The sequence below is a fragment of the Sesamum indicum genome, linkage group LG2 (genome assembly GCF_000512975.1).
Source record: "Sesamum indicum cultivar Zhongzhi No. 13 linkage group LG2, S_indicum_v1.0, whole genome shotgun sequence".
Lineage (NCBI taxonomy): Eukaryota > Viridiplantae > Streptophyta > Magnoliopsida > Lamiales > Pedaliaceae > Sesamum > Sesamum indicum.
In genome coordinates this window covers 2862935-2882527 of record NC_026146.1, presented here as the reverse complement: position 1 = coordinate 2882527, position 19593 = coordinate 2862935, and the positions used below count along the sequence as shown (strand labels likewise).

At 34.2% G+C, this 19593-nt stretch overlaps 3 protein-coding genes across 8 annotated transcripts; 2 read left to right on the top strand and 1 right to left on the bottom strand.

Moving 5' to 3' along the window:
* On the top strand, window positions 539-6077 carry LOC105178246 (protein PIN-LIKES 3). 2 transcript variants are annotated; one of them, XM_011101698.2, is made up of 13 exons: window positions 539-666; window positions 1287-1463; window positions 1766-1845; window positions 1949-2073; window positions 2282-2403; window positions 2617-2713; window positions 2801-2862; window positions 2966-3037; window positions 3222-3314; window positions 3612-3712; window positions 4021-4073; window positions 4193-4378; window positions 5353-6077. In XM_011101698.2, exons 2-13 carry the CDS (start codon window positions 1329-1331, stop codon window positions 5475-5477), a joined length of 1251 nt encoding a protein of 416 aa, XP_011100000.1. In that variant the 5' UTR covers window positions 539-666; window positions 1287-1328; the 3' UTR covers window positions 5478-6077. The 2 variants fall into 2 exon arrangements, with proteins under 2 accessions (XP_011100000.1, XP_011099988.1); XM_011101686.2 differs by having other exon boundaries at window positions 2963-3037.
* LOC105178235 (protein PIN-LIKES 1) lies at window positions 9532-16179 on the top strand. 5 transcript variants are annotated; one of them, XM_020692051.1, is made up of 13 exons: window positions 9532-9745; window positions 9971-10068; window positions 10207-10239; window positions 10687-10848; window positions 11858-11937; window positions 12040-12164; window positions 12856-12977; window positions 13264-13425; window positions 13517-13609; window positions 14126-14226; window positions 15201-15253; window positions 15374-15559; window positions 15807-16179. In XM_020692051.1, exons 3-13 carry the CDS (start codon window positions 10228-10230, stop codon window positions 15929-15931), a joined length of 1221 nt encoding a protein of 406 aa, XP_020547710.1. In that variant the 5' UTR covers window positions 9532-9745; window positions 9971-10068; window positions 10207-10227; the 3' UTR covers window positions 15932-16179. The 5 variants fall into 5 exon arrangements, with proteins under 5 accessions (XP_020547710.1, XP_011099976.1, XP_020547712.1 ...); XM_011101674.2 differs by having other exon boundaries at window positions 9534-9745; window positions 10207-10622; XM_011101666.2 differs by lacking the exon at window positions 10207-10239 and having other exon boundaries at window positions 9535-9745.
* Window positions 16281-18616, bottom strand: LOC105178226 (cell division control protein 2 homolog D). The gene is made up of 8 exons (XM_011101654.2): window positions 18291-18616; window positions 17635-17776; window positions 17468-17529; window positions 17262-17373; window positions 17091-17184; window positions 16910-16979; window positions 16683-16821; window positions 16281-16595 (listed from the first exon to the last, which is right to left on the bottom strand). The coding sequence occupies exons 1-8, from the start codon at window positions 18509-18511 to the stop codon at window positions 16503-16505; spliced, it is 933 nt and encodes a 310-aa protein (XP_011099956.1). The 5' UTR covers window positions 18512-18616; the 3' UTR covers window positions 16281-16502.

Sequence of the window (19593 nt, the reverse complement as noted above, 5' to 3'; positions counted from 1 at the left end):
CACTTTTGATTATTTACTTCACGCAATTTTTTAAAAAGTCCCAAAATTATATTTGTTGGACACATTTAGTCCTAGGGACCAACTTTCATAAATACAATTGCCATAAAATTAATTAAATTGTATATGAATTATAGGAATCCGAAGTAAATTAAAATCTCCGCGGGAACAGTAAGCTTTTCCGCGGCAGGCGTGATGGAAAGAAAAAGACAAAAAGGTGAAAAGGTGGGAGTTGGAGATGAGGTAGAGTGCGTCTGCTGGACAGCGGTTACGAGCGGTGTTGAGCATCCACTTCCATGGCATCGCTATAAGTAGGAATTTAATTCCATTTATTGATTGCATTGAAAAGCGGCGATGCTTTGACGTTTTGGGGGTTTGCATGCAATGCGAGGCATAAAATCCGATTTTACTCAGTGTGTATGTGTCCGATGTATGCGTATATTACTCATTTGCGTAGCCAGTTGCTCCGCTGCCATGTGTTTCTCAGCTTTTTCTTGATGATTTCCACTTGTCAAAATCATCTTTCTTATTTCTCGCTAATAAAATGCAGAATCGATCCATTTATAGTCTTTTTTTCTTTACCTGAAACGTTTCATTTGTACTACAAACATAGACGAAGGAAGCTTGCTGGCGTGGTGACCGCAATTGGGTTGGGTTTTTTTCTTGAAGGTGGTATCTCTCTCTCTCTCTCTCTCTCTTTTATCAGCTTTACATGCATTACGTTAATATTTTTTTCGCCAAAGTGATTTTTGTATTTATTAAAATTTATAATTTTTGGACTTCTCGTTTGGGTTAGGATTGTTGGTGGATCGAATTTGATGGCAAACTTTTACAGGGAGGAAGAGTGAATTATTTGTTCATGGTTAAATGTTATGTTGGTTTCTTCTCTGGTTGATCATGAAAGTAGTCTTGAATGTGGATATTGTAGTCCATATTCTGATTGGTAGGTCTTATTACAACTTTAAAAAAGTAACAAGAAGGAAAGAAAGATGTAAGAGAAAAGAGAAGGCAAAAATAGTGCAAGTATATCTGAAAGTGAATAGGGCTTCCTCAATTAGTGGATTGATGGAGAGAATTAATAATAGTTTGGAATTAGTGCATAATCTTGTTGTGGAATTGCCTTACCTGTCGCCATGGTTTTCATCTTGAACTAAAACCGATACATGCCGTGTTGAAATTGTGTCTGCTATATACAGCTGAAGCTGCCATGTTCAAGGATTTGTATTTTTTTGAGCTTTATAAGCATGGCATGCATTAGATATATTAATTTTTATGTGAATTTGGTTTAGTTTAAAGCTCAGCATTTACACATAGTCGGTGGAGATTACAACATGAGTCTCTTGGATCTCTTTCGTGCTTCATCAATTCCTGTCTTGAAAGTGCTTTTGGTGACTGGGTTGGGATCATATCTTGCACGAGATCGCATTGACATTCTGGGAGATGATGCAAGAAAGCATTTGAATAATGTAAGTCTCCATCCTATGTATATGCATGTCACTAAACAGATGAGTTTCTTGTATTTGTTCTGCATAAAAGGTACCGTTTTAGCAGTTTAGAGTGTTTACTGATCTAAAAAATTCTTACATGCATATCTGGATTTTGTGACCTTGTCGGGTGGGCATAATTTGGACATGTCTTGAAAATCCTTTTGAAGCATTTCTCTTATTTGCCTGCTCTATCCATAAGCACCTTGGATGACTTAAATCTGGAGTCGCCATGTGGAGTAATACTCCAACAAGAAACTAATTGTGATATCTCCTATGAACAGATTGTATTCTTTGTGTTTAGTCCGGCACTCGTTTCCAGCAACTTAGCCAAGACAATAACGTACGACAGCATGGTTAAGTTGTAAGATTCTCATCTTTGACTTATGAAATGTCTTTCATTTCTTTCCACCTCCTTTGACATCTCGTTCAATATCGATGTCATGTAACTCCAGGTAACTTTGCAGGTGGTTCATGCCTATTAACATCCTTTTAACGTTCATAATTGGTACAATTCTTGGTTGGGGGGTCATTCAAATTACGAGAACTCCGTTCCATCTCCGAGGACTTGTTATTGGTTGTTGTGCCGCAGGTACAACTAATAAATCGCAAACTTACCAGTTGATGGATTTGCATGATATGTAATATGCCTTTGTCTCTTAAACCAGGAACTAATTGTGAAACTTATACTATCTTTTGTTTTCTTTCTTTACTTTCATATACTCTGTAATATAAACTATTTAAAAATATCTTTTACGTTAATAGGAGTATTATTTGGATATACATATTTGTATACACAGGCAACTTGGGAAACTTGCTTCTCATTATAATCCCAGCAGTTTGTAAAGAGAGAGCAAGCCCGTTTGGGAATGCTGATGTTTGCTATGAACACGGAATGGCCTATGCCTCACTCTCAATGGCTGTAAGTCGCAGAAAATAATTAGTACAAACATAAAGAAAGCTTTGGTCAGTGATATTTTGTGATACTCTGACAAACTTCTATTGATTAATTGTAAGAAAGCTACCTGAGATGTCAGCATGAATTGTTCAGTCAAGTTTTTACATATCTCAAATTAGGCAACATCTCGATTAAACTCTAATACTCTGCTTCCTATTTCTTGTTCTTTCACTTCAGATTGGAGCTATTTATTTGTGGTCATATGTTTATAACATTGTCAGAGTATCGTCAAGTAAGAGCTCAAATGAAGTCAAAGCAAGCGACTTGTCTGTCAGTAAGTCTTAAAGGGAAAGTTCATCATCTCCATCTGGAAGGAGTTGGACAAAAGAGAACGTTTACTTTCTTCCTTTGATTTTTTCAGGAGCTGAAGACTGCGAAAGTGGATTGTCTCAGCCGCAAGAAAAAATTGAGAATGAGCCTTACGTATGTCTTTTTTATGGTGGTATCTTTATTTGTTATTCGAATCAAATATTTATGTTATTAAAATCATAAAAACATGGGATTGATAAAGTCGCATTAGCAGCAGCTGAATAAAACCGAACTGAGTGAAAGGAATGCAGAAGAAACGGAAGAAGCTACCCGTGGCTCCCCCGTTAAGGTGAGACACTGTGTTTTATAAAGAATCTTAATCTCTTTGTTCTGTAGGGATCTCTTTTCCTTAGTAAATTGGAAATGAAATCAATGGGATCTTGCTGATGGGAGTTGCTTGGAATAATATATATATATATATGTATGTATCTAAAAGTGGCGATTATGCTTTTAACTTCTGAAACCAATTGCAGGTGTCTGGTTCAGATAAAATAAAGCAACGGCTAGAGACTCTCTTCAAGCAAATGCACCTGAAGAGACTATTTGCTCCATCAACAATCGGAGCGGTATGGTTTCAGTGCTTTCACGCACATGTATGCGCTGTTTTTATGCAAGGGTTGAATTTTCGTTCCACTTAGGATACGACTTCAATGGCTCCCATGTTCTTTATCATTCAGTGTCTGAGAAAACTTATGCTGTGCTTGAAACCGGAAATGAAGCATTTTAGGGATGACAATGGACAGTCTTAAACATGAGATGATTCCATGCTACCCATGTGGGTAGGAACCCACATAGGTTGTGAACCTTAGTTTAGAATCTGAGGATATCTAAGTTAAATTATAACTAAATTCTTCTTTCTACAGATTGTTGGATTTGTGGTTGGACTTGAACCTCAAATTCGAAAACTGATGATCGGTGATGCAGCTCCTCTCCGTGTAATCCAGGATACTGCACTCTTGCTTGGGTATAATCAACAGGCAGTCACATCTTTCTATTTTTAAAAGTTAAAAGATGATTATGCAAATTGTCATTTTTCCTGTATGTGATAACCCATTTCAGCTCCATCCATTGACCAACCTTCTATTAGCTTAAGCAAATAAAGGATAAAGTAGCTTCTCTGTGCATAATTGCCACATATTGAGAAAGTGCTAGTTCCTGTAAGTCCAGTTTGAGGGATACACACCAGTATAATAGTTAATAGTTGATTGTCTATTACAATTGGTATGAAAAGCTATTTTAATAAGTGCTTATGCTCCTTGTCCAACAATGCAGGGATGGAGCTATTCCAGCCGTCACACTGGTCATGGGTGGGAACCTTTTAAAAGGTTAATGCTAAAGAAATTCAGTCTTTGTATTGCAATACATAACCATATATCATGGAGTTTGGCGAGACTCCCTCTGCCCGAGAAATAAATTGGTGATTATTGTTTACCATTTATTTCAGGTTTAAAAGGTTCAGGAATTCAGAAGTCCATTATTTTAGGCATTCTTATTGTTCGATATGTCGCCCTGCCTCTGATAGGCATTGGCGTTGTTAAAGGGGCACAAAAATTAGGCTTGGTGCATGATAATCCATTATATCGATTTGTTCTTCTGCTGCAGTTTTCACTTCCCCCTGCGATGAACATAGGTACGTCGAAGCTTACAGTGCTTTTTTGCTTATTTCTGTAGCTCTATCTACTTCAGTTCCAAGGGACCTTTGTGTTCTACTTATGTGCTACTATTATTGCCTTTGCCAAATTTGTTCCTCTTGGTAGTCTGAAAGATGTCCACATGAATTGAAATTGTTAATTAGATTGTTTCTCCAAATTTTGCCTCTTCTATTCAGGGTATTTCTAGGAACATTTCAATTCAGTATCAGACTCATCACTTTGTTATGTTGTGCCTTATTTAAAGCTGAAAACTTGTGGTATTTGTTAGCTATCTTTGGGACTAAGGTTAAATCAATTCTTTTAATGGCCGTCTTTTACTTCTTTTATACCTCTTTCCATATAGTGTAATTTCACTTTTGCACTCATGGATGTAGTTTCCATTTTGGGAATCGTGTAAATATTTTGCCTTTTTATGATTTTACTCTCTTGATTTGTGCTTGAATATCGACACTAAGGTAAAAATGGGTATAACAGGAATCTGCAAGCTATATTACAGTTTTTAATTGTTGTACTGAGATTCTGAAAGTGAACATGTGCAAAAATTATTAGGAAAAGAAGAACTAGTAATTGTAGGACACAAGTTCTACAGGGGTTGCAAAATTAGTTGACGTTCAAAATGGGTTTCTCACTGGGATAGTTTCACGTGAATTATAATAAACAGTTACGCTTCAACTATTTATATTAGGCCACTAGAACAATATGTAAATTATAATTTTACCCTGAATGTAATGCCGGGACAAGCTCCATACTCCAACAAATGTCCCATAACAACAAATATGTATATCAAGAGGACATGATGTCAGCGGTTCTTTTTTGTATGGATCGAGTTTGTCACCACCAAATGATATGAATGATGAATCATGTTATGTAAGGTATTACTATTGACATAGCATGCATGGTTTATTGAGTTTTGTGATTTTCCTAAATAACTCTATTTCTGTCTACATGACAGGAACAATGACTCAGTTGTTTGGGCTTGGAGAGAGTGAATGCTCTGTTATTATGCTATGGTGTTATGCGTTGGCTTCTGTATTCCTCACGTTGTGGTCGATGTTGTTCCTATGGCTGGTTTCTTGAATACAATTTTACCAAATTCCTTGCGCTCTTGCTGTGATACATTGCTCTGTTTGGCAACAACGACACCAGCCGGCTGGTCCATGGCCTAGTTTCACCAACTATTTGGTCGACTTGGGCACAATAGTAGCATCTAATTACCGTCCCCATATTCTCATTTGTTAGATTTTTGTAGAGGTATGAATGTGTTAGATATTACTTTAAACACTTTTACCTATGAAAAAAATAGTAATTATTAAATATTAAATATACGAATGTAGAATATTAGAAGAGGTCTTCGGTGCATTGTGATACATAGCAGACATTGGAGTTCAAATTCTGGGATTACAGTAGATTGATGGAGGTGAATGTGATGAAGAAATTACATTAAATTAGAAGAGTGTCCAAATCCCAGCAGCATTGTCCAAAAAACTGAAGTTGGTGGACTGGTGTTTATTATGATGAGGAGGTTGTTGTTGTGAGTATTGTCCTCTCATGTCATGTGAATGTTGTTGGGAGGGGGGGTTCATTTTCGTTAATCATTGGGGTTACTCTCATTTATTTGACTTTACTTAATTCTCAGACAAATTTGGTACAAAATTAGTAATGATTTGATGGGACATATATAGTATCGTCTATTAATTTTTCAAACTCAGTGATCTATTTCTCACAAAAACAAGACTGGCTGATTTGTCACTAGGCTATTTGCTTGTACTTCAAAATTAAATATCTATCTTGCATATATTATTAAACAAACTGTATTTCTAATAAAAATATTTAGAATATATTAAAGCATACCCAATTCATATATATAAAAAAAAAAAAAAAACATGGTTGTGTCTGGATGAATTTTCAAGGAGTCTTGAAAATTGTTTTTTTGGTTTTATGGAAATTCTGAAAATAATCTATATCTATATATTATATATAAAAGGGTGAATCTCTTAAGTGTTTGTTCCCTATTGTGAAAAGATATCATACCCTTGCTTAAATAATTCTTTTAATAATAAATAAAAATTAGTTATAAAAAAATCTATCAAAAAATAATTTAATAGTCCTAATATCTCCAAACTACTCAATGAAAAATATGTTTAAGTAGTTGAGAGGAATTAGAACTACTAAATAGTTTTCTTTTTATTTAAAACTGTCTTTTTATAGCTAACTTTTATTTATTATTAAAAAGAATAACTTTAAGCAAGGGTTCAAATGTCTTTCTACAAATTTCTTACAAATATATAAATTACAAATTTTTACTAAAGATTAATATAATATGTATAAAAAGAGTAAATTACAACGACCTCCCTTGAGATTTGACATAATTACGAATATCCCCTTGTTGTTTGAAAAATTACCAATATTTCTCTAATTTTAATGACCGTCTAACTATTAGCCTAATCCGTTAGATTTTCATTTATTTTTTATGGTGAACTGACCAAAATGTCCTTGTGAATTAAAAATTATAATTTTATTTAATTTTTTTTATGGACTAAGCAGATAATTTTTTTATAATTTTTTAAAATTTTTCCATCCTTACCATTCGATTTTTTTATAAGTTTTATTTTTTTTGAAAAAAATAAAATTACAGTAAGGGCAACTTGCAATTTCATACCTCCATTCAAAAATTACATAATTTTATCAAACATCAGAGGATATTTATAATTTTTCAAATAATAAGGGGGTATTCGTAATTGTGTCAAACCTCAGAGGAGGTTGTTGTAATTTACCCTTATAAAAATTCTAAAATCATCAACGATGTTTTAATCCCTTACAAAGCTTCGTAACTATTTTAAATTTTAAAAAAAATGGTACCTATTAGTTCATAATATTTTGTAGTTGAGAGTTGGGCAAATAGAACATTTCTTATAAATATTTGTCATTGTTAAGAGACATGGTAGAAATAATAATAACAATAAAGAAGATGCTAATATTGTTATCGAAAAAAATTATGGTGAAGTCTTCATAGTGTGTGATGTAAATGTTGTACAGTCTCCTTTAAAATAAATAAATGGTTGATTGATTCAAATTGTACTTTTCACTTGAGTCCTTCTAAAGATACTTTTACTAATTATAAGTCTAAAAGTTGTAGTTTTGTGTCAATGGCTAATGAGAAATTTTGTGAAATTAAAGGTCTTGGAGACATTTGTTTAACATTTCAAAATAGTTATAAGTTAACCTTAAAGAATGTTAGGTATGTTCTTGACTTGAGTCATAATCTGATTTCCTGCTATGCCCTTGAGGAAGAAGGGCTTGAGGGTAGATGGGGAAAGGGAATTATGAAAAGTATAAAAGGTTCCTTAACTGTCTATAAAGTTGAAAAGAAAAAAAACCTATATATTTGTACTATAGAGTATGATGTCCTTGCTCCATTAGTTTCTGAAAATGACAAAACTATTGTCGCATAAAAGGTTAGGCCATATTAGTTATAAAGGGCTAGAATTACTTAAAAACGAAGGAGTACTAACTGATAAACTTGAAAAATTAAAGTTTTGTTATGAATGTATTATGATAAAACAACATAAAATATATTTTCCTGCATCCTCTTCCCCAACCCCTTCAACTTCATCCTGCATTCTTAATTATATACATGCGGATGTTTGGGGACCAGCTAACATTGCTACTCATGGTGGCAATGAGTATTTTCTATCTATAATAGATAATTATTCTAAAAAAGGTCTTTGTTTTTTTAATGAAATATAAGTATGAAGTTTTTGATAAATTTAAGAAATAAAAAATTTTGGTTGAAAATCAAACTGGAAAGAAATTGGCTTCTTGCTGCTTGTGCTTGTAACTATACCACCCCATGCTTCTCTACATTCATCTTAATTATCCATCCTTCTCACTTTTACTTGATTTGGTCCAATTAATTACCATAACTACACCCTCCTCCCTTTCTCTTCAAATTTGACATAATTATAAATATATTTAATATTTGGTAAATTATAAATACTTTTTTTTTTTTATCTTAATGTTCATCTAACAACGACCCTATTCCATTAGGCTTTCATTCAATTTTTATGACGAACTAACCAAAATGTCTTATGATTTATAAAATTAAAATCTTATATATTTTTTAGAATTTTTTTATGTATTAATATTCTCCATGCACTTAATTTTTTTTATATATTTTTTTCAAATAACTTTTTTATTTTTTTTAAAAATTTCAGTAAGAGTAAAATAGTAATGCCCACTTCACTATCTAAAGGCTATATAATTATTTTCCATTTGAGGGAGGTATTTATAATTTTTCAAATAATAAGGAGGTATTTATAATTATGTCAAACCTTATAAAAGATAGCTATAATTTAATCTACGTACGTTTATTAGCCACTATAATGTTTTAGTGAAGTTGATTCAAAATGGCATATATAGACTAAGCTATTTGCTTCACTATTTCATCTAAACTTGTATAAGCTTTTAACTCAAAACATAATATTCTACTTTAATAAAATTTTAATTGGATTAATTATAAATAAATAATTAAATAAACTTTAATTATTTTATTTTTAATTTAAATTAAATTTTACTTTGTAAAGAAATAGAAGATAGTAATATATGTATATATATATATATACAATTGTATTAAATTGTAATGATAGTAACACTATTTTTATGTACTAGTCGTCGCAATATACAGTCCCGACAAGTATATAAAAAATAAATGTGGGGTGAAGTGAAAGACAAAAAATAAATTACACTTTTTATTTATTAAAAATATAAAAAAATTGTGAGAAAAAGAAATATAAAGAAGTGAGGTGTGGGTCGAGAGAAAAAAAATTAAAATTATTATTTTGATCAAGATTTTTTTAAATAAATAAATAAGTTAAAAGGATAAATTTGAATATTTCAGAATTAAGACAAAAGGTTTTCTTTTATGGCAGTATAGATGGGATGTGTAATTATATAAGAAGGAAAGTTGATTTATGCAATTTCACTATATCTGATGGGTGTAAATGTAATTTATGGTTTTATTTTCACGGGATCACACGCACCAATCACACCAGGAAGAACAGCTTGAATACGTGTCTCCGGCGCCGCTTTTGACTGTTGTCACCTATCGTTTTGGACTATATACATAAAAATGGAGCATCCACATCAACTTCCATCGCCGCCATGCCGTCATTATAAGCATCAATCCCTGCAAATTATGTTCATTTACTCGCTGCTACCAACGGAAGCGGTGAGGCACGCGGCCGGCGACACTGTTCTTGGGTTGCATGCGAAAATTGAAACCGGCTGAATGTTACGTGTGTGTGTTTATGTTTGTCTGTGTAATTATCTGACTTCTTTACCAGAAGGTAGTTTTTTTTTTAAGTATGTGTCGTTTTCTGTGTGTAATATGCTGCTCTGACATGAGTTTCTCAGGCTTTTCTACGTGATTCCCACTTGTGACGATTATTAACTTTGTTAATCTTGTTTATCTCAAATAAAAAATTGGTAACTCTTGTTTATCTCTAATAAAAAGCAGATTTTGTTTGAGTTCTTTACTTTGTCTAAAACTCTTTTTTAATATTATCATACAGAACATATGCACCACTGCTCATTATTGCTTATATTCTTTCGAGGGAAGAAGCTCGCTGGAGTAGTGAGCCTGACTAGATTAAATCTTGATTCTTGAGGGGTGAGTAATTTTATTTCATCTATTTTCTTTTTAATAATCTGATTAGAATTTTGCCTCCGAGTAAATTTGCTGGAAGGTTATAGTCAATTTTCTTTCTTTTATTTTTTTTAAAGATTTTCTTTTTGGATTCTCCTTTAGAGCTGTAGCTGGATCGATTTGATGCCATTCAGGGTGAGGCAAAATAATTTCTTCGTTCATGGTTAGCTGTCATGAAGAATTCTTATGTGCTTGAGAGTATTCTTGATGCATATCATAGCCCCCATACTGACTAGTGGGTCTTTTGCAACCCAAAAGCATAAGAAGTAAGCATCTTTAATAGTGAAAAGGGCTTCCTCAATCAATCAGTGGATCAATAGTGAGACTTTGAGTTATAAAGATTGTGTATTATCTTGTGTGGTTTTATCTACATCCAAGTCTCATATGGTTCATGTTTTTTCTTGAACTAGAACTCTTATGTTTAGGTTTCTGATAGAGTTGAAAGAGACATTTAAGGAGTATATAGCAGCTATACATAGCTGTCAGACCCAAGGATTTGTATTTTCTGAGCTTAACAAGTACGGTGCATTAGATACTACTATTTTCAAATTCTATATGATTTAGCTTAAAGCTTGTCTATAGATATATTGCGCAGGTGGACGTTGCAACATGGCTTTCTTGGATCTCTTTATTACTTCATCAATTCCTGTCCTGAAAGTGCTTTTGGTGACTGGATTGGGATCCTATCTTGCACTAGATCGGATAGGCATTCTTGGAGATGATGCACGGAAGCATCTGAATAATGTAAGTTTCCGTCCTATATTTCTTCACGTAAGTGTCCGTCCTATATATGCTTGTCTAATACCTTCTTCATTCTTTCTATTTCCGCTCTTGTCCAATCGAATGAAAGCGTCCAGGGAAATCTTGCTAATTGGGCTTCTTTTCTACAGTATCTGTCCAACTTAATACACGTCCTTTTTATCAGATATAGTTTTCTTCTAGTTTGAATTTTCACAATATGCTAGTTTTGAGACTCATGACAGCTTGACCTTACGAGCCTCTCCTTAAAAGATAAGAAACTTTAATCTTCTTTCCAATTGATGTTGTGTGTGCACCTGGGAAGATAGAATATTTGCCATCTTCTGTTAAATGTTTATCATCTCATTCTAAAGACAGAATTTCATTACGACAAATTCGACGTTTCTACTGAGGGAAGATTCTGTGTCTGTTTCTCTCCTTTCAGTTGTCTTTCCATGTTTTCTTTTTCGTTCAGGAACATAAATAATGAAGTCTTTTTTAAAATGCAAACTTTGTTATTATGTTCCTGTATTGATGACTCCAAATTGCTAGCGTATACGTAGAATTAAACACATTGCCTTGATTTTGATAACCCTGGCTCTGATGTCAAGTGAGTCTGATTTAACACACACTGATCATATCCTATTAACCGAAAAATGTCTGTCTTCAACATCTCCAGCAAGATAGATAATTACTCAGCCGTTAGGAAAGGATGTACGCTAAACATTTTAGTTCATTGTATTTGGTCTGCATAAAGAAGGTATCTAGACCATTGCAGCAGTTCACAGCATTTGCAGACCTAAATGGGCATATCTTCTACAAATGTTGGGATCTTGTGACCTTGTGGCCTAACATAATCTTGCATGCATATATACGTTAAAGATCCTCCTGAAGCACTTCAGTGACATACCTACTCTTTCATTGGTCCATTCAAGGCCTATCGAAGATTCAACGTGAAGCTGTCTTGTGGAGTAAAACTCCACCAAGAAACTAATTCTGATTTCTTGTATGACAGATCATATTCTTTGTATTTAATCCAGCGCTCGTCTCCAGCAACTTAGCCAAGGAAATAACATATGAAAGCATGGTAAAGATGTAAGATTCTCATCTCTGACGTTCAAAGTGGTTCCCTTTCTTCTATCCTACTATAACCTCTTGTACCATATCAATGTTGTGTAACTCCAGAAAATTTTACAGGTGGTTCATGCCCTTTAATATCCTTATCACGTTTGTAATTGGTTCAATTCTTGGTTTGGTGATTGTTAGAATCACAAAAGCTCCGCCCCATCTCCAAGGACTTGTTATAGGTTGTTGTGCTGCAGGTACTCCTTAAACTGGATTTGCATGAGATACAATGCCTTTTTCTTAGAGCAGGAGCCAACTTTGCATGCTACCCTGTTCTCTTTTCCTTCGTTACTTTGTTTTACTCAGTAATCTGAAGTACTCCATTTACAATTTATTTGTTAATAGTTTTAAAATAGAAACATCAGACTGAAAAATTAATTAATTAACTAACCAACAGACTTATAATTCCAAAGTAAGTTCCAGTTAAACCCATTTGATAAGTAGAGGGTCAGGAAAGGACACAAGGGAGTAATAAGAAATACTGAAATATTCACAAGCAGAGATAATTGGTTAGAATTTGAACATAGATGAGGTCTTGCATCATAATAAATATTTTGTGTTTTTTGTTTGTTTAATCATCTAATGCACTTCAAATGTTTTAACTATATTGAAGTTGATTACCAAATTGGCAAGAATATTTTCACAAGAGAAACTTGATAGATCAGCTATTCTTCAGTTCACGCACAAGAGGTTACATATCAACTCCAAAATCCAACCTCCTTCCTCCTAACTTGTAACTCAGTTGAAATGAACCAAACAATTGCATTATGATTACTAGGTGCTATGAATTCTTGTGCCCAAGTGAACCAAAGCCCACTGATATGATGCCACTGCAAGCATAGCATAACTAGATTATACCAACCTCATATGCTATTGGTTTGTGGACAGGCAACTTGGGAAACTTGCTTTTCATAATTATTCCAACAGCTCGTAAAGAGAGAACAAGCACATTTGGGGATGCTGATGTTTGTCATGAAAATGGGATGGCCTATGCCTCACTTTCATTGGCGGTAAGTTCAGAAATAATTGGCATAGATGGAAAATGCTTTTGATCAATGGTATTTTGCAGTAATTCTACGAACATCTAGTAGTTACTTTTATAAATGTATGAACGCTAATTGAAATAGACAGCGGGGATATGGGTTCATTCGACTTGGGTCATGTCTGCATTTCGTACTCAATGCTGGCTTTTGAATTACTTGTTTCATTTTATACAAATCTCAACTATTTAACATTCTCTGACTTCTTGATGGAAGTCTAATACCCTGTTTCCTGTTCCTTGATCTTTTGCTTCAGATTGGAGCAATTTATTTATGGGCTTATGTTTATAATATCGTTAGAGTATCTTCAAGTATGTTCTCAAGAGAAAGCTCATCGTCTCCATCAGGAGGAAGTTGGACAGAACCTTTACTTTCTTCAAGCAATTCGCCACAAGATAGATTTGAGAATAAGCCTCCTGTATGTTACAATATATATATATATATATATATATGCACGCATATATTTAAAGATGGAGATATGATTTTAACATCTGACAAAATCAATTCAGGTGTCTGTTGCTGCTAAAATGATGAAAAAGTTAGAGATACTCGTCGAAAAGATGAACCTAAAGAGATTATTTGCTCCATCAACAACAGCAGCGGTATGCATTTATTGCCTTCATCTACATAGAAAACACACATACATGTAGTTTATTCATTTTACTGCACACAGTACTTTAAGGATTACTTACCGTCGAACTTTTGTAGATGATTATGTAATTCTTTATTGCCAAGTTCCGAATTATTTCTTTCTATCTTATGTGTAGGCATGGTAAATTTTTATCTTGCTAATGTTGATGAAAATGAGGATCCATCCTTTATAAGACAATTCAAGGTCACTGAATGTTCATTACAACCCTTATCTTCACATACAAAAGCATTAATTACAACAATTTGGAAGTTTCTATTTTATGACCAGTCTATGTCTGAGGAAACTTTCGTGGCGTTTAAAAATGAAAATGCAGCATTTCAGGAACAACGTGAACATGTTGCTTTAGGGGAAAGAATCTCTTCTAGACAGACCTTCTACAAACAGCAATTTAGATATGTAAATGTGGATGGCTTTTTTGCCGATGGATATATAATGGAAACTTTAGTAAATGTTCTCTGTCCTACAGATTGCTGGATTTGTAGTTGGACTTGTACCTCAAATTCGAAAACTGTTGATCGGTGATGCAGCTCCTCTCCGTGTAATCCAGGATACGGCTCTCTTTCTTGGGTATGAGTGACAGACATTTACATCCTTATACTTTTATAAGTTATTACTTGATTATTATGGAAGTGCTGTTAGAAGATGACCAGATTACAGAACCTGTCATAGATATATGGCATATTATCTAAGATTACATTAGATTGACCCATCTCAAACCCACTAAATATTGAACTATAGCCTGTAGGACAAGGATATAAAATAAAGACATGAGCAGTTCTAGTACATTTAGTACCAAATGTAATGAGACCTTATTTTGAGCTAACTATAGCTTGACATATTGAGTTCTATAGATGAGGCTACAAAGTAGGACTTAATCCGACATAGATCTGATTAACAGTTTTGGGGTATGTGATCTAGGACATAGTAGACTATCTTTTGTTTTCAGTCACTGGAAAACAAAGAAAAGATCCAGAGATGTTAGTTTCTTAGTTTCAAACAAGGGCACCAAAGTAAGTGAGCAGACATTTTGTTTTGTTATTACTATTTTTTATTTTTCTTTCTGGTGGCAATAGTTTAAGGATTAGCTTCTCTTTGCACAACTGCCATGTCGATCAAGAAAGGGCTAGTAGATATTGTAAATATCAAGACTTCTCTATTCTTCCCAATTCTAGATTTGGAGTCCGGAGCCTCACAGAACGTTACACTTAGACCTGATTACTGCAAATCCATCTTGAGTGGTACACATTATTGCCAGGGGCTTTACCATTCTAGGATAAATTGTTGATGCATGACCATCTATTGCAATTTGTTTTAGATACTATCGTATTAAGAGAACTTGAAATAACATGGATGTAGGAGCATTCCCTTAACCACATAAAATTTCTGTCTTATGTTTAATTTTCGTTTTTGTCTTCGCATACATTTCATATTTCAGTCCTGCAATTTCCTTCCATTTAGGATATCTTTCTAGCGGATAGTTTATTGTTACGCTGATAACTTTAATGGATAGAAGTGCTTATGCTTCTTGTTCATCATCGCAGGGATGGAGCTATTCCAGCCGTCACATTGATCATGGGTGGGAACCTCATTAAAGGTTGATGTTGTTGGAATTTAGTCGTTATATTGCCATGTATGACCATATTTTGCCCAACTCTGGTAACTTTCTTTAGCAATACTAACTTTTGATATGTTTTCTCCATTTCAATATTTTCAGGTTTAAAAGGCTCAGGAATCCAGAAGTCCGTTATCATTGGCGTTCTTGCTGTTAGATATGTCGCCCTGCCTTTGACAGGCATCGCTGTTGTTAAAGGGGCCCTCCGATTTGGGTTGATACACAATGATCCACTATATCTGTTTGTTCTTTTGCTGCAATTCTCACTGCCACCTGCGATGAACATAGGTATGTTATAACTGGGCGCATTTTGTATAGTGGTGTCTGCTTCAGTTCCAAGTCACATTTATGTTCTGTTCTAATTGTTCCTCTTCATAGTCTTAAAGATGTCAACAAAAATAGAAATTGTTAATTACATTATTTTTCCTGGATCACCTCATCTGTTAGGACATACAAATTTAGTAAAAACTTGAAAGGCTTTCCCAGATAATTAGAGAATGTGTTGGTTGTAACTCTATTTCTGTTTACATGGCAGGAACAATAACTCAGTTATTTGGGGTTGGAGAGAGTGAATGCTCTGTAATTATGCTATGGTGTTACACATTGGCTTCTCTTTCTCTCACTCTCTGGTCGACAGTCTTCCTGTGGCTGGTTTCTTGAATATAAATTGTCCTCGACTGCTCGTGCTCCTTTATACTTTTAGCAAAATTTCAGCAACAATTGTAAAAATTTTGACGGAGAAACTTAATTGTAAAATTTTAGCGACTTTTAAGTAGTGCTTAGAAATTGCAAAATTTGCTTCCTAGATGTTGAAGACTTCAGTGATATCCAAATGACTCAGCTATTTTCTTGGAGTTTTGTTGGAGTTACAGGCAGATTTATAATGCAACAGTGATAGATTTGAGAAATTGTTGACTGAAAATTGCCTTCGTTTTGCCATTTGCTAAAATTAAGAGATTTCAAGCTTTTCCATAATAAAAAACTTTGACAACAGAAAGAACTAACATGGTGGCACTAAGAAGGTGGGAGTGAGCATGGCCCAAACTAAGCAAATTGATAGTAAACTACAATTATGGAAGCACTCTAAGTGCTTTCCTACAGAAAGGTCAATCTATAGCACAATTCTTGGGGAAAAACCAGGGGAATGATGATTAAAATATGGCCCGAGAAATGCTTGAGAGAAGCAAGATAAGTCCCATAAAAGCAGACAGCCTGGCCAATTCACTGACTTTCAGAGAAGGGACTTGTCAAGATCATCAAAATAAGGATGTTCCATAGCTTTCTTTGCGGAAATCCTCTTTGATGGCTCATATTGCAGCATTTCCTACAACATCAAACATTTCAGAACAATTAAGAAAGGATCCACTGTAGTGACATTACTCGTTAGTTTACTTAACCTAATTGGACTCACAGATAAAAGATGGAGGCCATCTTCATCCAGACCAGGGACAGCTGATGAAAGTGGCTTTGGACTCCACTGCGGGTATTCATGCCAGTTCACTAACCTGCTAACTCCGGGCCAAACTTCTTCATTTGGAGTTCCCAACAATCTGCTTCCACCAAATGCAGATGCATAAGAATAAGAGTAGCGAATTGAGTTAAGATAAACAGGATTACACATTTTTATCTGTCAACAACCTGAAAATGTGCAGAAGCTGTTGCAGCTCAGAGTCTCCAGGGAAGAGCGCTTGGTTTGTAACCAATTCAGCTGAGAAATTGACATCGAAAATCTCGTTTCAGGATTTACATGAATTCTTCATAGTAGGAAGTTTATTTAAAACAAGCAATGAACAACGTGATCAGAGAAAACTATTCATACCAAATATACAGGCAACAGACCACATATCTACTGCAGGTGAGTAGTGTGTAGCACCCAGAAGAACCTCAGGAGCTCTGTACCAGAGGGTCAATATCTGCGAATAATGCAATGATTTTACAGTCTGGTTGAGAAATTCTGGGAAAGCGTTCGTAGGGTTTTCAAAGAATGTACCTCATGAGTATACTTCTTGATGGGTACTGTGAAAGCTCTGGCAAGTCCAAGATCTGCTATTTTAAGCATCATCGTCTTGCGATCCATCAAAAGATTGTGAGGCTTAAGATCCCTAAACAACGGCATAGTTGAGTTAGACGCAGTGAGAAAAATTAATGAAGCCCTGATAAGGATCATTTCTGGAAAGAATTAAAACTTTAGAATACCTGTGTAAAACACCATGACCATGGCAGAAAGCGACACCCTTACAGAGCTGGTACATTAAACTCTGCCGTTGTGAAGAACAAAACGTTTAAGGTTCATAGTAGGATAAACTCAGACGAACTGTTAAAAATATTCCAAGAAAGCCAATGACTAATGGAAAAAATATTACCTTGACGATTTTAGGTGGGATGTGATCGCCAGTTTGACGGAAGCTGCGGATGTACTTCTTGAGGTCAGTATCCATGTATTCAAAAACCAAGTACAGAACTGTTCTGCCTTCCTTGTTCTGGCCTTGTTTCACATCAATCAATCTGTACATTTGTAATTGAAAGACATAGGACATATCATTATCACAGATTCTTAACATCTATCCTAATCATAGTTATTTACTAAATAATTATTTAAAGTTCAACTTTGATCTCCAAGTATCGGTAATGAACACAATAAATGAAAGAACCAAGACCAACAAGAAAACTAAAAAGAAGACGACGTAAACCCCAGGAATCAGTGAAAAAGCCCGAACCAAAACAAGAATCGAGACCCATAATAAACTCGAAACAGGAAATCATCTTAGAGGATCACAGAAAACCTAAAGAACCAATCAAATTAGGGAGAGAATAAAACAAAAATGTATGAGAAGGGAGCTCTCAAGTATGCCAAGAAATCAAGAAAACGGCTTAGACCCATAAGTCATGCACAATAAAAGAAAGAACGAACCCACAAAAATCCAGTAAAACCAATTGAAGAATTAGTGTAATACGAAGAAATCGTATATGAACTACGGAAAAGAAGAGAAACGAATTGAAAATGGGGAAGTGGCAAGACCTGACTACATGAGGGTCTCTGGAGAGCATTCGGAGCAAAGAAACCTCGCGAAGAGTGGTGGGGGGCACCCCTTCTTCGTCTTCGTGAAGACGGGTCTTCTTCAAAGCAACAATCTTGCCAGTGGCTTTCTCTCTTGCTCTGTACACTTTTCCATATGTCCCCTCTCCCACTTTCTCAAGCTTCTCGAATGCTTCCATGGCAGATTTCGGTTTCTCATCCATTTTCTTCTTTCTTTTCTTCTCTCTCTCTTTCTCTGCGTAGTGTGAAAAATTGCAATTCAAGATTTAGGAAGAATTTAGGTTTTTGCATGTGCGAAGCGGCGGATCCTATATACAAATGGCGGTGGGGATCACAACGGCAACATTTTTGAAATTCAAAATTTCAAAACCCTTTTCATCAAACGGGATTATTCGTCTCCAAGAGGCAAAATGCCCAAATTAGCCCCCTAGGCGCGTTTGATTTTTTTATTTTGCTTTTCCTTTATATATATATGCTAGACATTGTGTATATATACATACACTAATCATCGTAACACATCATTACCATGTGAATATAATAAATAATATTTTATATTTTATAATATATATTATAAATAAAAAATATATATATAAATCAACACACAACAATATATAGACCTAGATTTATTTTCATAGTTATAACCAAATTCATGCCTAATATTTTTATATTAGATGTTGTTGGGTACATACCTATTGAAATAATTATTTTTGGTATGGGTAGAATCTATACCTTAAATATTCGTGGGTAAAATTTTAATATGCAATGATGCATTTTTATTTGTTAATTTAAAATTATTATATTTATAATTTTTTGCTAAATCAATACAACTATTTATATATTCGAATTTAAAATAATTATTTGGTACATAATTACTTTATACTAATTTAGTATTAATTTATAAATATTATACTGGAACAAAATTTTCAAATGAATTGATATATTTAACTATAGAGGACATTGAAGTGAATATATCACATTATTAATGTAGCACTCCCTTTGCTACAAGAGTTATATCTACCATAAACGTCATACTTATAGTAATCTCTGTATTCATATATATATACATTTGCACATAATCATCTAATCAATTTGCATACGTAATCCCAACACGTCATAATAGGTATTATCAACCTACAATATTATATATATACATATCAAACACCACAAGTAATCTCCATGCTTACGTTCCCTCTATACAACAAAATATGATTTGTACTCTAACTGACAAAGAGGAGAAAACAGCATATTGGCCCGACCTGCCTGGGTATAGCGCGTAGACCTATTC